Source organism: Episyrphus balteatus, chromosome 1 (assembly GCF_945859705.1).
Source record: "Episyrphus balteatus chromosome 1, idEpiBalt1.1, whole genome shotgun sequence".
Classification (NCBI taxonomy): Eukaryota; Metazoa; Arthropoda; class Insecta; order Diptera; family Syrphidae; genus Episyrphus; species Episyrphus balteatus.
Window position 1 is genome coordinate 171,459,354 of NC_079134.1, and position 17,667 is coordinate 171,477,020.

Genomic DNA, 17,667 nt, shown 5'->3' on the forward strand with positions numbered 1-17,667 from the left:
TTTGCATAATTCTCACGAAAACACGCCATCAGAGCACGAAAAACTCATCATATTTGATTGTTAACATAGGTGCTGGCTAAGACATACAAGGAGCTTTAGTGTATAGGCCAATCAACGTTATTCCCTGTCCACATGGTTCTAAAGTAAGGATTTTACTCACATCAATATGTCATTCCTAATTTTTTCCCCTAAGCCTTGGGCCTCTACGATAAATATTGTAAGAAGATTTGGCATTAAGGGGCTAAGCAGTGGTCTTGCAAAATATCTCTTAGTTTTTCAAAAGATTGATTTCCAGAAGTTCCGTACAAAAAAAAACTCCAAGTAACCGATGAGCCAAACACGAAGTTTTAATGCCGCTTTAAGGTGGTAAACACATAACAACTGACCCAATTTGTAAACGTCATTAACGTTATTAAATAAAACAGTTATCGAGGATTACCAAATAAATAAACCCAATAAAACAGAAATTGAAAAGTAGTTAAAATTCGATGAAAAAAAGTTAATTGAGAAACTTTAAACTTTTACAGTGCATTCTCTGTGTGTTAACATAAAACTTCTTTAAAAAATTGAAAAATTAAAACTTTTATAATATAATTATTATAACATTGTCAAAAAATTTTATTCAATCGTTTAACAAATATATCCTTCTATTTATTACATGTTAGACATATCTATTATATTATTTTTATTTTTGTTTGTATTTATTTTTAAAATTAAAGGTACTTGTTATATAAAAACTAAAATTAAAAATATAAAACAAAAATTAAAAAAAAAAAAAAAACACATTATATACATTATTATTTTGGACAATCATTTTTATTTTTTTTTTTGTATATAAATATTTTTATATTGCCAATAATAATAAAAAAAAATAATACAAAATAAATCTAAATTAAAGAAATAATAAATAAAATAGTAACTATCACAGATCAATATATATTTCTTGTATATATTTTATATCTTTATATATTTTTTATATTTTCTTTTTATTTTGTAAATATTTTTATGTGTAAGATACAAATTTGAGATGAGAATAGTTAAAAATGAAGATAAAATAAATTAATAAAATGTGTGTTCTTTAAAAAAAATAATATTGTTTAAAATACAACAAAAAAAATGGAAAAATACTCAATTGTAAGGCTCAATATTATTGTGAACCGGAAACCATTTTTATTTATTTTGCCAATTTTGTTTTTTCTTATGAAAACTTGTCAAAAAAAAATTCTTAAAAACAAAATACTGATTGTAAATTATTAGAAATTATGGATTTTTTTACAAAAAAATCCGAAATTCATTTGTAAATTATTATTATTATGCTCATTTCAATATTTCCACTCAAAACATGGCCATGGGAAGAGCTTTCTCCCATATACTCATCATAAATCAACTCAAATGATGAAAATTGTTTACAAAAAAAACATTATTTTATATAAACATAAAAAATAATACAAAAAAAACTTCACTATTAAACTTTTTTTGTTTACAAGTCCATTATCTTGTTTTTATATAAATAATATTTTTTTAAAAAATCAAATAAAAGCTCCATCAATGTTTGTTTTTTCTCAACGCGAGATATGTTTTTTGATGAGAGCTTGCAAGAGACGAGCTTTTGCTTTTGCCTCTTTGTACTGAGCATAGGTGTCTTCGATAGACTTTCGGTCGTTTTTCAACATTTTACGACCATTTTGTTCCTCAAATACCGTTTCATATTCCCTAAGAGTGCGCTTTAATAGCTTTTTCTCTTCACGTGCTTTATCCAAATGTTCCCATAATTTATCTGTCGAAAGTTGATGGATATTTTCACCGCCAAACAAAGATTCATGTTGATGGCGTTTATGTTGCTGGGGTTCTTGATAATGTTTATGTTGATGTTCTTCTTCTTCTCCGTCTTCATTCTCTCCACCGACTTTATTATCTGGAGTTGAATCTGTTGATGCTGCCGAACTGTTGCTTTCTGATACAACCAAAGTTGAAGATTCACTTGGACTTGTTGTGCTGTCAGTGCTATTGGAGGAGTGTTGATGGGGAGCTGCTTCAAAAACCATAGCCTCATGTTCGAGTATGGTGGGAAGTTCTGGTGCTCCTGAGGTATTTCCTGACAAAGTTACACTACGTGATACCATTCTTTTAAGCATTCGATAGCGGTCATATAGAGGTCGAGCTGCATCACGTTCTTCTTTGGTTGAAGGACGTCCATATAAAGACTCATAGAAGAGTAATCCATGTTGGACTGCAGTTTTCTCCTGAACTAATTGATCAGGTGTTAATTCATCCAAAGTTTCTGAACGATTGCCATCTTCTCGCTTATCAGCTAAATTCTGAAAAACAAATTTAAAAAAAAAACCAAAAGTTAGTTTACGAGTGTTTATATAATTTTGAAGAACTTAATAAAAAAAAAAACGGGTGCAAAATGACATAATCCTTGATGCAATAAGCTGATATAAATCAAATGAAATAGTTTTACAACCCTCTACTTCACACTTTCGATATTTTGAATTGAATTAATCACCAAGTGGATGTCTGATTAAACAAAAACAGAGTCAAACTATTGCATCAGCAGGTTTTTGAAATATCGATTGGTTAAAGCTTTGAACAAGAGTTATTTCCTAATGAAAATAATTGTACCCACCACTTTTATATGCTTGACAATTCGACAGCAAATATTTAGTGACGCAAGCAAATACTCTGCAAATTAATTCTAACAACGCACTCAAAACAACAGTAATTGAACTTGAGTATACAATGAAAATGCTAATTCAGGAATTTTTACGTCTGAAATGTTTTTGAAAGTAATGTAACTTTGGCAATTTAAGGGCGACACGTGGAAATAAGATGTTCCTATTAGATTAGGCAAATATCATTTTTAAAAAAGAAGTTAGAGCAATTAAGTAATATTTTCCTGTGATTTAAATACTAGTGTAATTTCAATCAGAAGAGTCAAATAATGAAGGATTGTATACCATGTGACATTTCGGTAACAAACCAAAAAAGATCCAACAAAAAAACATACGAAGCTTGTAAATTTCTTTTGTCTTTAATAGCTTAATTCTTAAATAGTATTTTATCGAAATATACTAAAAAATATTTCACAGAAAAAGCTTTACAAGTATTTTATTGACAGTTTATTTTGAAAGTCTTGTTTTCTAGAAAATATGTTCCCATGCCTACAAAAATAAGAAATCCGGAAAATATATTTTTTCTTTCTTAACTTCGAAAGTTTTGTTTTTGGACTTTCGGAAAGTGCGTAAAAGTAAGATATTTAATATTAGTCTGTTGTTTAAATTTTCGAATTTTTGTACTTGAAAACAGCATTTTGCACTTTTGACTAAGAAATAAAAATATTGATTAAAAAAAAACCATATATTAATTTTAAAATATACGTTCTTGACATATAAAGGGTTTAAACAGGGACCAAACTTTCTAATCACAGATAAATGTTGTCAGAAATGTCTTTCCGAAGTTTTTATATATACTTTGTTGAAATCTAGCAGCTCAAGCGTTCGAAATATTTGGGATTCAAATCATTTTTCTTATCAGTACAGTAGTCGTATACCAACTAAGAGATTCTCTGGAAATATCTGCTCTGAAAAAAATTGGTAGTGATATCAGATCAGAAATGAAGTTGGTTGAAGAAATGGTTATCAGCATACGATAAACACGTTGTGTAGGCGAATATATTGTTCTACTCAAGAAATACTGTCAATTTGAATAAATAAATAAAATATTTCGTTGTTTAAATGTATTCGGTGGAAGATAATGGAATTTTTGTGGTTTTGAATACTAAATATTCATTAACATTTAAGATTTTTTGAAATATTGTCAAATTGAAAGTGGTTCTTCTAAATTTGAAGAATATATTTTTTTCAGTGCATGTTTGAGCAGGATTCTGAAAATATTGAATTAAATATGTTTTGAAAACAACCTCATGATGCTTTAACTACCCCCTAAGGACAGTAATCACACTGGTCGGCAACGAACCAAACCCTCCTTTTCTAAAGCATTTTTGGGTGCTGAGTTCGAGTTCGAAGTCAAAATTTCACCAGTACGTCACATTTTTTAAATACTTGAATATTAAGAGGTCAAAAACGAGTTTTTGGGTACATTTGACGTCGCATTACATCACCGTTAAGTTGTTTTTTTTTTTTTTGCAAAACTATGACTAGTACCTACTTATGAAATCTGAACGCCATATTAAAACGTCCCGAAGTTATTCATTATTTTTTTTTTTTCAAAAATATTTTTTTTGTCAAAGATTTTGAAAAAAGAAATTAATGATAAACATCTCAAAATCATGCTTGTTTTTTTTTCAAAATAATGAAGGGTTTTTTGAACCAAATTCCAGTTTGCGTCTTCTAAATTGGACCAAAAAAAGCAACATATTACGGAAAAATATATATACAGGGTGTCCCATAAGTAATGGATCAAACGAAGTATGCTGATAGGGGATCTTAAGGGCTCTCAGAATTTGGTAACTTGTTCATCCCAAATCCTTACGGTTTTCGATTTAATGCAATTCTTGTGAAATTTCAAAAAATCCCTAGTTGGCAACAGTATTTTGCTTCCTGCGCCCATTATTGATTTTTGTTTTCTAAAATTCTTTTACAAAAACATTGGCAAATAATAAGGAACAATTAATTAATCAAAATAATTTTTATTCCATACGCCATTTCGCTGCAAATTAACTAACAGTTTCAAGTTTGATAAAAAATCAATTTTTAACTTTTATTTGAGAGCAACACGGCGACAAAAATTTCTACGGTGTGAGAATGGTTTATTATTTTAAAAAGTTGCCCTGCTATTGTAGTTTTCAAAAATGTATAAAAGTTTCCAAAGTTGCAGTTAGATCAGAAAATATTACTATTTGAATTCAACAAAACAGGGTTTTTCACAGCAAAAATACAAACAAAAATAGACGCTTTTGTTCAAACAAAAATAAACAAATAACAGTTCGAGAAATGTGTTTATTTTTGGTTGTTTTTTGTTCTGAAAAACCCTGTTTTGTTGAATTCAAATTGTAATATTTTCTGATCTAACTTCAACTTTGGAAACTTTTATACATTTTTGAAAACTACAATAGCAGGGCAACTTTTTAAAATAATAAACCATTCTCACACCGTAGAAATTTTTGTCGCCGTGTTGCTCTCAAATAAAAGTTAAAAATTGATTTTTTATCAAACTTGAAACTGTTAGTTAATTTGCAGCGAAATGGCGTATGGAATAAAAATTATTTTGATTAATTAATTGTTCCTTATTATTTGCCAATGTTTTTGTAAAAGAATTTTAGAAAACAAAAATCAATAATGGGCGCAGGAAGCAAAATACTGTTGCCAACTAGGGATTTTTTGAAATTTCACAAGAATTGCATTAAATCGAAAACCGTAAGGATTTGGGATGAACAAGTTACCAAATTCTGAGAGCCCTTAAGGAGGCCTATCACCATATTTCGTTTGATCCATTACTTTTGGGACACCCTGTATATGACTAAACACCAAACAGAACTTAATTGGAAATTTTTTTTGGGAGTTTAAAGCGAAAATAGTGATGAGTGTGGCTCAAAAACTAGACGTGAAAGAATAAATTTGCTTTGAGTTCAGCACACTAAAGTCAATGAAAATCACCTAACAAAGTTCTTGGTCCCGACTTTTTTTGCCGACCAGTGTCATTGAATCATTAATCACCACTTCCAAACTAATACTGTTTTGATTAGTTTTAGGTCTTATTCTAAGACGTGGCCATTGCATAAGAACATTACTTGGTTTATTTTTTGTTGCATATTGTTGGGCTAATAAACGAGAAAAATGCTGAAACGATTTGTCGTTCAATAAAAAATTAAATTCACATTGAACAGTAGTTTCAATACACGGAGTACCGCTTCAAAAAAAATATTCTCGTCGCCCAATATTCTAAGAGATAAACGAACGTTTTCATTTTTGTATCTATTTTTCTAAAAAAGTTATTGCAAAAACTCTCATTCCGACAAAATATTTTTAAAACAATTTTTAATTGTAATAGATAAGGTATTAAAATTTCGGTATTAATTTCGTTGTACAGTACTAAATCCTATCCGAGAAGGGTTTCTTTACATGTCTTTATGAAACTGTTGGAAGACAACTACATAAAATTGAATATAAACAACTAAAAAAATAAAGATCTTTTCTTGTTTGAATAAAGTGTCTTATTTATTGAATATTTTCCTTATTTTTTTTTTTATAATATCAGAAGATGTCTGTTCTTTTAGGTCAAAAACCACTTGAAAATCATCGTCAAAAGCTAAAATATAATTTTATAAGAAAATACGAGCAATTTTTGGAAAACATTTTATTCACTTTTTATGCATTCCAAGCTGTGAAATAAGATTTAAAAAAAAAGTATAAATAGACCATTGTCTACGCCATAAGTTGAAAATAAATCTTTTCAGGTGGGTGTTATTATACAGATGGACAGAATTCCTGTCGCCTACATAAAAAAAAATGCCAATCAAATCCACAAAAATTTTTATCCATTATCATCTTCCTACGTAAGGGCTAGATACAACCTGTCAAAAAATACTCCTGATACACTTTTTTGTCTAATACAAGACGTAAACAAGAAAAGATGAAATGAATTTTCTAAAAAAGAATTTATCAATTAGTGACACAGTTCAAAAAAATCTTTTTTTGCAATTTTTTTTTATAAAAAAAAAACTTAAATTTAAGAAAAAAAAAATAAACTTAATGACGCAAGAAGCTTGTTCTTTAAAAAATATTTATCTCCAATTTTTTTCTTAAAAACGCACATTTTTTGCCATTTATTTATCAAACAAGAAAAAAAACGTAAAAAAATTAAAATAAATTCGTCTGATGTTTTTCTAAAAATAATCCACTACGTTTGTATTTGTTTTTCTTTAAAATATATTTTGTCTCGTGTCTACCCTCAAATGTTACCGTATAAGAAGAATTTTCAACTCAAAACAACACATTTTCTGACTTGCCGCCTCGACATAGGCAAAATATCAAGGTCGAAAATAGAAATCGTATGATCATTTCTGTCGGAAGACTCATAAATAAGGAACTTTTGTTTTTTACTACGCCAAATAATTTTTAGTTGTGTTGTAAATATTATGATTCTGGCGCGGAAATTTTGTCTCACGAGAGAAAAAATAGTTATTAATTGTTGTGCAGGAATTTTTGGCAATAACAAGACTTTGATGTAAAAACATTAGTTTTTCTAATTTAATGTAGAAAAATTGCTTAAGGAAGTCATCTATAACGATAGTGCAATTTTGGGTTTGACAACTGCAATTAACATTTTTGTTTGTTGATGGCGCAAATTGGCAGAACAATTTAGGCAATCTGAGACTAATTTTACTATGCAAATTTTAAAGAAAAGGCCTACCCGTTTTTCATTTTTTTTTTTACGCGTGATTTTTTGTGATGTGTGGACCTTTTTTCCTACTTTCAACAAATTTTAAAATCCACTATTGTTAAATTTAGTCAAGGCTTTGTGGGCGTGTTTTCCCTGCTCTTTTGAGAGATTCTCTTTTGTAAGAAAATGTGGGCCTGTTTTTCCCTTCATAAAACCTAGAAAATGAGGGCCTGTTTCTCTTCATAAAACATAGAAAATGTGGGCCTCTTTTTCCCTTCATAAAACCTAGAAAATGTGGACCTTTTTTCCCTTCATAAAACTAAGACAAAGTAGGCCTTTTTTCCCTTCATAAAACTTATAAACAGTGGGATTGTTTTCCCTTCTTAAAACTTAGAAAATGGGGGCCTATTTTCCCTTCATAAAACTAAGACAAAGTAGGCCTTTTTTTCCCTTCATAAAACTAAGAAAACGTGAGACTGTTTTTCTCTTCATACAACCTAGAAAATGTGGGACTCTTTTTCCCTTCATAAAACCTAGAAAATGTGGACCTGTTTCTCTTCATAAAACTTAGAAAAAGTAGGCCTGTTTTCCCTTCTTAAAACTTAGAAAATGTGGGCCTTTTTTCCCTTCATAAAACTAAGACAAAGTAGGCCTTTTTTTCCCTTCATAAAACTAAGAAAACGTGAGCCTGTTTTTCTCTTCATACAACCTAGAAAATGTGGGCCTCTTTTTCCCTTCATAAAACCTAGAAAATGTGGGCCTTTTTTCCCTTCATAAAACTAGGACAAAGTAGGCCTTTTTTTCCCTTCATAAAACTAAGAAAACGTGAGACTGTTTTTCTCTTCATACAACCTAGAAAATGTGGGACTCTTTTTCCCTTCATAAAACCTAGAAAATGAGGGCCTGTTTCTCTTCATAAAACATAGAAAATGTGGGCCTCTTTTTCCCTTCATAAGACCTAGAAAATGTGGACCTTTTTTCCCTTCATAAAACTAAGACAAAGTAGGCCTTTTTTCCCTTCATAAAACTTATAAAAAGTGGGCCTGTTTTCCCTTCTTAAAACTTAGAAAATGGGGGCCTTTTTTCCCTTCATAAAACTAAGACAAAGTAGGCCTTTTTTTCCCTTCATAAAACTAAGAAAAAGTGGGCCTTTTTTTCCCTTCATAAAACTTAGAAAAAGTGAGCCTGTTTTTCCCTTCATAAATCTTAGAAAATATGCGCCTGTTTTTCTCTTCATAAAACTTAGAAAAAGTGGGCCTGTTTTCCCTTCTTAAAACTTAGAAAATGTGGGCCTTTTTTTCATTTCATAAAACTAAGAGAAAGTGGGCCTTTTTTTCCCTTCATAAAACTTAGAAAAGTGGGCTTGTTTTTCCCTTCATAAAACTTAGAAAATATGAGTCCGTTTTTATCTTCATAAAACTTGGGAAATGTGGGCCTGTTTTTCCCTTCATAAAATTTAGAAAATGTGAGCCTGTTTTTCTCTTCATACAACCTAGAAAATGTGGGACTCTGTTTCCCTTCATAAAACTAGAAAATTTGGGCCTGATTTTCCCATTTAGAACTTAGAAAATGTGGGCCTGTTTTACCTTTTTCATAAAACTTAAAAAATTTGAGCCTCTTTTTCCCTCCACAAAAGCTAGAAAATGTGGGCCTTTTTTCCCTTCATAAAACTTAGAAAATATGGGCCTGTTTTTTCCTTCATACAATTTAGAAAATGTTGGACTTGTTTTCTCTCCATAAAACTTCAAAAAACTATTACCCTGTTTTTCCTGCCTTCTCCAGAAATTATGGGCCAGTTTAAGTTGTATTCAAATCGATATTGGTTCGAAGGCCTTTTGCATCCGATAAAGACAATATTCTATAAAACTTCAAACAAACACAAATTCTTACCTGTTCAATTTCATTCAGTGTCGATTGAATTTTCTCCAACTTCTTCTCAGCATCCATACCGCCACTAACTTTCAATCCCAAAGCTGCCATCGGATCAGACTTCAACTCGTGCTTCTCCTTCTTCAACTTGCTAATTTCTCCCAATATATTCTTAATATGCTTATCATTAAGCTTCTCCGCCTGCGATGGTCTATAACCATTTTTCTTTTCAAATTGTTCCTCCAACTGTACAGCTTTCTTCTTGAGCGACACTAGCCGCTTGTTAACTTGCTTCAGACGCTCTTCGGGCGTTTGAAATGACATTATCGATGGAATAACCTGTTGCATGACTTCGCGAGTCTTGGCATTTTCCATGTGTGTTAAAGCCCAATAAGGGTTAATGATTGGTTCGATGGCATCATCGTCGGCCATCATTGAATTGGGTGTTTTATGAAATTGTTGCGGGTAAGGCATGATTTTGGAGAGCTTTGCAGCAATATCAATTGAATCGGGATGACGAACAGCCGCAAAACGACGACTCAGTACAGGTGTCTGATCCTCAGGTATGGAACAGTCCCATGGCAGTGCTTCAGCTGTTGTTTTTGTTGTTGTTGTTGAAATGTTTGATTCTGGTTGTTGTTGTGTTTGTTGTTGTTGCTGCTGCTGTTGTGACGACAAAGATGTAGGTGTCGCTGTTGTGTTATTGCCATACTCGCTGCGAATAATGTGGAAATCGATTAAGTTATTGTCGTTGTAATCATTGCGCTGTCCGTCAGCAGCTTCTTCCTTGCGCTGAAGACGTTCTTCGACTTTAATTTTGCTAACGAAACCTCGACGCTCGTATTTCATAGCGGACAGGTCATATTTGTAGGTGTTTTCATCGCCACGCATTTTTGTGGGAAGAAACTTTCCAGACTTCTTCATTACACCCGATTTGCGACCGGGTGGTGCCCGAGACTTGCAGAAACGTTCACTCGAACGTCTGCGTTCATGTTCGAGCTCACATTCGTCGCCGTTGTTCTTCGAACGGATTTCGCGATTTGGTGAAACACGGTTTGATCGCGATGGACTACTTTCTAAACGGGCTCTGCGTGCTATATCCTTAGCACCGGGAGAGAAAAACAACTCAGAGTGTGGTCGATTGGCAAGCAACGAATCATTTTCATCGCTAACAAATGTTTTCTCCTGATGAAAATCCTCATTATACGACCTTTTGAAATCCTCTGAGGACACTCGCCGAATGGCTTCACGAACTACTATTTCTACGCCATCGGCTTTTTTCAAATTATTTACATCGTCACCAGGATTTTCTTCTGGTGGTGCAATTATTTCTTCGCTATTGGAACGCACCAATTTACGGTCTTGCGTTATCGATGAAGTGCTATCGAGCCTTTCCTTACGCTTCCTAGATTTTTGCCATTCTAATGGATCAATAAACTCGGGGAGATATGATGAATTAAAGACAACATTATTTTTCAAATTATTGACATGTTCATTTTGTGTTTCTGCTGATGAAGTTGTTTGATCTTCATTATTTAGTGAAGTAAGATTGATTTCAGCTTTGGTAAGAGTTGTTGTTTCTGTTGTTGATAATGTTGAACCATTGTCATTAAGTGAAGTTGTTGTTGCTGGGGAACAAAATTTTGTTGTTGTAGTTTGTTTTTGATGATGGCCATGATTGATAATGGTTGTTGGCTGATCGTGTGAGGGAGTAGTCGATGCTGATGATGATGAGGAAGAGGATGAACTTGATGAACCGTTGGTAAGACGACTTAGGTCGTCTTCGCTCAGGCCAGTGGTGGGATGGCGCATGCCGCACTGTAAAGAAAAAGAAAAAAACAAACAAGTTAGAAAATAAATTCGAAAAAAAAATAAATTTAATGTTAATTATAATTTTAAAAATATTTCAAGAAAGATAAGATTTTCGTGCCGAATTTTGTTTTCATTTAAAGATAAGCATTTTACCTTCACGCATGATTTTTATGAGTAAGCAACGTCAGGTTTTCAATGAATCGTTGCACTCTAATGTTTCGCAAAAAAAAACAATAAAATTTACTTTTCTGAAGCCTTGCTATAAAAGTGAGATTAAGTGAATAATAAAAATTAAGCCAGATATTTCAAAATCAAATATTCAAGTACAATTTTAAAACATACAATAATGAATCGCATCAATAAATCTCTGGTGTATAAAAAAAAAATAATAATAAAAAGAATTATCTTGACAGTAATTCAAAAATCGGAAGCAGACATACTTGACAATAAATAAAAAGGTATTACCCAACTCTCGACTTGTTATCAGATTTTAATTTATCTTATCAAAACCTATTTGAAATCAAAGTTTGAATATGATCAGAACTATTTTTTTTAATCAATTTTAATATTTATTTTCGTTTTAGAAAAAAAAAAAAACAATAACTTTTGAGGTATGTAGGTACTCAATGAAAGTTAAACTGTTCGCACTTATTTGTTCTTTAAGTTCAGGGTTAAATATTACTGAATTTCTGCGAAATTTAACTTTTTAATCAATTCTATTTTTTGTATTCATATCATTAATTTCAACTTTGAACATTAGATAACTAAATTTTTGAAGTTATACTTCTTATGGGAGGGTGAGTATGAAAATTTACTTTTTGACAAGAATGTCAAAGGGATTATGACGCGATCACCCTAGGTAGCAGGGCTGTCGTTTCACCTTTAGAGTAGGCAGTACTTTAGTATTTAAAAATGCAGTACGCCGCAGTACGGCAAACATAAAACACACAACACGTTGCAAGTTACATGTTTCATGTGGCAAGTTGCATGTGGCAAGTTGTATGTGGCAAGTTGCATGTGGCAAGTTGCATGTGGCAAGTTGTATGTGGCAAGTTGCGTGTGGCAAGTTGCATGTGGCAAGCTGCATGTAGCAAGTTGCGTGTGGTAAGTTGCATGTGGCATGTTGCGTGTGGCAAGTTGAATGTGGGAAGTTGCATGTGACAAGTTGCATGTGGTAATTTCCATGTGGCAAGTTGCCAGGGTTGCAAAAAGCTCACATTTCAGCTCAGCTCACAGCTCAGCTCAAATTTGAGCTAGCTCACTTTTGAGCTAGGTACCATAGCTCAGCTCATTTGAGCTGAGCTGAAAGTGAGCGCCCCAAACTTCCAACGCCTATATCTCGGAATTTTGAAGAAAATGAAAAAAACTTTTTTGATGCCAAAAGGTAGCGGGGACTCTAACCTACATTTGGGTACAACTCTCATCCCTGTAGGTCCACGCGTTCTCAAACCGGGAGAACTTAAAAGTAAAAAAAAAATAGGCACGATTCTGAAAAAATAGGCATGATGTGGCGGTTTAACATATAAGACGATTTTTTAAAAATCTGACAATGTGCAAAGCGTAGGCCCATGACACAAGCTATCATTTGGCATCACTCCTAAAAATTGCTCTCAACCGTTTTAGCTTCTAGGAGCGTTCAAAGATTCGGGGATTTTTCGAAAAAAAATTTTACCCCAACTTTCAAAGGCGATTTTTTCGGAATTTTGAAAAAAATCGAAAAACCGGATTATACCACTATCGGGTAGCTGAGAATATAAGCTTTCATATGGCACCACTCCCCTGTCTCTAGATCAAAGCGTTCGAACGCCTATATCGCGGAATTTTGAAGAAAATGAAAACAATTTTTTTCATTCCAAAAGGTAGCGGGGACTCTAAACTACATTTGGGTACAACTCCCATCCCTGTAGGTCCACGCGTTCTCAAACCGGGAGAACTTAAAAGTAAAAAAAAATTAGGCACGATTCTGAAAAAATAGGCATGATGTGGCGGTTTAACATGGAAGGCGATTTTTTAAAAATCTGACAATGTGCAAAGCGTAGGTCCATGACACAAGCTATCATTTGGCATCACTCCTAAAAATTGCTCTCAAGCGCTTTAGCTTCTAGGAGCGTTCAAAGATTCGGGGATTTTTCGAAAAAAAATTTTACCCCAACTTTCAAAGGCGATTTTCTCGGAATTTTGAAAAAAATCGAAAAACCGGATTATACCACTATCGGGTAGCTGAGAATATAAGCTTTCATATGGCACCACTCCCCTGTCTCTAGATCAAAGCGTTCAGCTCCCAGAAGTTTTTTCACGCCCCCAACTTCCAACGCCTATATCGTGGAATTTTGAAGAAAATGAAAATAAAATTTTTGATGCCAAAAGGTAGCGGGGACTCCAACCTACATTTGGGTACAACTCCCATCCCTGTAGATCAACGCGTTCTAAGACCGGGAGAACTTAAAAGTAAAAAAATAATAGGCACGATTCTGAAAAAAAGGCATGATGTGGTGGTTTAACATGGAAGGCGATTTTTTAAAAATCTGATAATGTGCAAAGTGTAGGCCCATGACACAAGCTATCATTTGGCATCACTCCCAAAAATTGCTCTCAAGCGGTTTAGCTTCCAGGAGCGTTCAAAGATTCGGGGATTTTTCGAAAAAAAAAAATTTACCCCAACTTTCAAACGCGATTTTCTCGGAATTTTGAAAAAAGTCGAAAAACCGGATTGTACCGGAATTTTTTTTTTATGATACAAAAAGAAATATGTTACTAAAAAAATAGAAATATATTTACTATTAAAAAAACCAAGAAAAAAGATCACGAAAAATTATCTGTTTTATTTATAAAAATATCCATGTGTTAAAATAATTCCATTTATAACTAGAACCAAACATCTCAAGCTATGTTGTTTTATCTCAGCTCACTTTCAGCTCAGCTCAAATGAGCTGAGCTATGGTAAATAGCTCACAAGTGAGCTAGCTCAAAATTTGAGCTGAGCTGTGAGCTGAGCTCAGCTAACTTTTGAGCTTTGTAGCAACCCTGCAAGTTGCATATTGCTACTACTAGTTCTGAAGCACACACAATTCTCATAAGATTACCATATCGCACATTTTATGCGCAATTCGTTTTCTTTCGTTAAGCATATACCGTACGTTCTGAACCGCACAACATGAGTAAATTTCACAGAATAAATTGAAAACTACATGGACGCAAGGAGGATGAAAGAATTAATTTATTGTTCACTTGATAAAAATGTAAAAAAAACTAAGTGTGGATTAATTACTTCATAATAGAAATTAAAAATATCAAATGAAATTCATTTACATATACTGAATCAGAAGTATAACTTCAGTCGCGTGTACATGTGTACAGTACACACACTCTTTTTTTTTTATAACTATAGGTAGTTTTCCACTTCAAAGTTAAACAAGAAGCTTTTCTTGAACTTGAAGAAGTCTTCTAGACTGTCGTGAGCACTGCAACTCAAGAAACTCTGGCCTCTGTTAGCAACAGTATTTTACTATAGCACCATTTAATATCCATTATACAAACGAGAATTTTTCAATCGAAAATGGGCAATAGTAATATTAACATGAGAACTTGTAGAGCTACAAGAGAGAAATGGATCCCCGGGAAGTCGAGTAAGGCGATATGACTTTTCGTTTAAAAAATTGAAGAGCTCAGAGGCAGAGTGGGATTTCGGACAAGTGAATTTTTTTTAATAAAAGATCCTATAAATTTCTGAGGCTCGGTCATGAACCAAAAGCAAGATAATTTTATAAGGGAATTCATAAATTACACTGGTCGGCAACGAAAATGGAGCTTGAACCAAACCATACTTTTCTAAAGAACTTTTGTGTGCTGATTCCGAATCTGAAGTCAAAATTTGACTGGCACGTCAAGTTTTCGAAATATTTAAATATTAACAGGTCAAAAACGCGTTTTTGTGGTATTTTTGGCGTTGAATTTCATCACCCGAAAATTTTTTTTCGCAAAACTACATATCGTCGGTGAAACCAGAAAAGTGTGTAACTCCATTTTAGCAAATTTTATAGGAAAGCAAAAAAACAAAATTGTTTTGAAGGCATTTGTATGAGTTTTCATTTTCTAATCTACTTATACATAAAATAAAAACTATGATTTTTAAGGGGATATTAGGTTTGTCTAACAGATGGCATTCAAATCTAATTTTCCGAAAATTTGGAGTTACACACTTTTCTGGTTTCACCGACGATATGCAATATTCAAAAGCCATATTTTATCGTTTTAAATACGTTTATTTTTATTTTCAATATTATTTTTTTCTAAAAGATATTTGGTATAGAAAGCTTTGATATCTCAAAATCTTGGTGGTTAAGGTAACTTATGGTTTTTGAAGCAGATTTGAAGTAAATTTCAGTTTTCGACTCCTGATTTGGTTGAAAAAATAGCAAAATATTATGGAAAAATAATATTTTTAGATCAAATGTGAAAAAACATTTCATTTAAAATTGGTTTTTGGGACTTTATAGCTAAAATTGTGATGAGCAGAGCTCAAAAACTAGACGTGATGGAAAAAATCTGTAAACTGTTTTGAATTCAGCACATTCAAGATTATTTAAATCACCTTACAGAGTTCTTGCTCCCGACTTTTTTTGTTTTTTTTTGCCGACCAGTGTTATTAGGGTGCAAAAATTGTAAGCAAAAGATTATTTCCATTATTGCAACTATTGGACAAAATATTTCAATTTTCAACTTTTTAGCACCTTTCTTTAACGAAAAAAACGAAGTCCCTTGGGAAAAATAAATGTTATTGAAGATAGGCTCGAATAATAAAATCCCGACGGCTATTTTTAGTTACCTAGTTTCTTTTCCTATAAGCTTTTGACGAAATTTTAACTTTTAAATAACGACGATAGCGTTAAAAATATCTATTAAAGATTGTTCGTTCGAATTATTCGTTCTTGTTGATTCTCACGAATTCGATTGACTTTATTTTTATTTTAGTTAATTCTCATGCTCAAGTGTGATAAAAACCCTTTTAACTGTTTTGAGAAAATATGCATGTTTTTAGATTCATGATTTTTTTTTTCTTTGTATTCCTGGTAAGTAAAAGCAATGAAAGGCATTTTAATACAGGGTAGTTGTATATTGTTCTCAAAAGAGTAGCTAACCAGAATCTTTTTGGTTTGTTGTTTTTTTGATTTTGGGATTTGCCAGAAAAATTTCGTTCCGACACAAAAAAAAAAGTAGAAAATTTGCCATGTTGAATTTTTATGATTATCCTGATTTTGTATAGTCGAGTGAAATCACCAAAATTATTTGTTAAACGATTGAGAACCGCACTTGAGAATAATCTGGTGCAAATTTGCAGATTGAATAATGGCAATGGTCTCACAGAAAAATTTTCTCGCAAACTTCAAGAAAAAAAAAAAATCGATTGATATTCCTAATAATCCAAAGCCCACTAAGAACCTTAGATTAGCTACTAACACTCTCACCCAATATTCAGAACGGTTAATCGGGAAATCCCTCTGGAATTTTTTTATTTTTGCATTATTTTTGTTTTGCCTTGTACATTCATTTATCAACTGAAGAAACTATTTTCAGTGGTTTTGGCCTTAAATGAAGCCTCAAAAGTCCTTAGATAGTCCCACAGTACGAAAACGAAAACTTTAAATGCATTTTTCTCGAAACGCGTTTTTTTCCGCGCCGTGCAACGTAACTCAAAAACTAATGAATCTATCGACTTGAAATAAATTGCAAATTACTCGTTAATTCATTGGCCATTGCATAAACCTAAAAGTTCAATAAAATTTTCACAAAAAATATTTTTTTTAACAATTTGTTTATCAAAAAACATTGGGTATTTTCGTTTTTTTGGTCTCTAATTTTTATTTTACACTGTTTTTTACTAAATTTAGGTTCATGCAATGCGTATGCGTATAAATATATTTTATTGGAACAAAATTTCTTTTTTGATAGTAAATAATTTTCTAGACCTGGGCATTGCACGGCGCAAATTCGAGGCGACAACTTTAAAGAGCTATAGAGCCACCATTTTGTTTTCATGTCAATAATATCACATACTTTTCCAAATTTCAATAAATGCTTTCAGTTTTCCAAAAAAAATTATTGAAAAAGCTGTCGCCCAGAGGGATTTCCCCCCTTCAATGAAATTAAGTTGCAGGCAATAATTTTTCCTCAGCCAAAAACCATCAATATTTTACAATGAAATTTCAATTTTTTTTTTCAAAATTACTTTTTAACCTCTTATTTGGAATCAGCGCCCATAAAATTCCCCACTTGAAATTGCAATTATACCTTCATTATTTCAAAAAAAAAAAAAAACTATGAATTCAGCAATTAAAAAAAAGATTGCAGGATTCCACCAGAATAAAAAAGAAATTGAAACATAATCAAGAATTAAAAAGTAGAAATTTTAGTAACTTTTTAAAGTAAATTAAATTTCTAAAGTCCTAATAACATTGGTCACTTTTTGCAAAAGTACAAAACTGAAACAAAATTGTTCCAACTAGTTTAATTAGATTGTGAAAAAGAGAAGGTACCCAATTTTTGTTATTTAACAAAAGTTTTTTGCATTATTTTTCTAAGTAGTTGGAAAAACCATCACAAAATGAATTTAAAAATTTTCACTTTTGTAATTTTTCATTTTTG

The 17,667-nt window shown here is 32.1% G+C and overlaps 1 protein-coding gene across 5 annotated transcripts in view; it reads right to left on the reverse strand.

The window, feature by feature from the left end:
* Positions 1-1,551: 1,551 nt before the first annotated feature.
* Positions 1,552-17,667, reverse strand: part of LOC129907798 (protein FAM13A) — an 89,875-nt gene continuing 73,759 nt past the window's right edge. For all 5 annotated transcript variants that reach the window (XM_055984174.1, XM_055984173.1, XM_055984171.1 and 2 more), the window contains 2 exons: positions 9,235-11,031; positions 1,552-2,318 (listed from right to left, as the gene is read on the reverse strand). In XM_055984174.1, the coding sequence (XP_055840149.1) occupies positions 1,563-2,318; positions 9,235-11,025 (2,547 nt within the window). In that variant the 5' untranslated portion in view covers positions 11,026-11,031 and the 3' untranslated portion in view covers positions 1,552-1,562. The remainder of the gene's footprint in view (positions 2,319-9,234; positions 11,032-17,667) is intronic.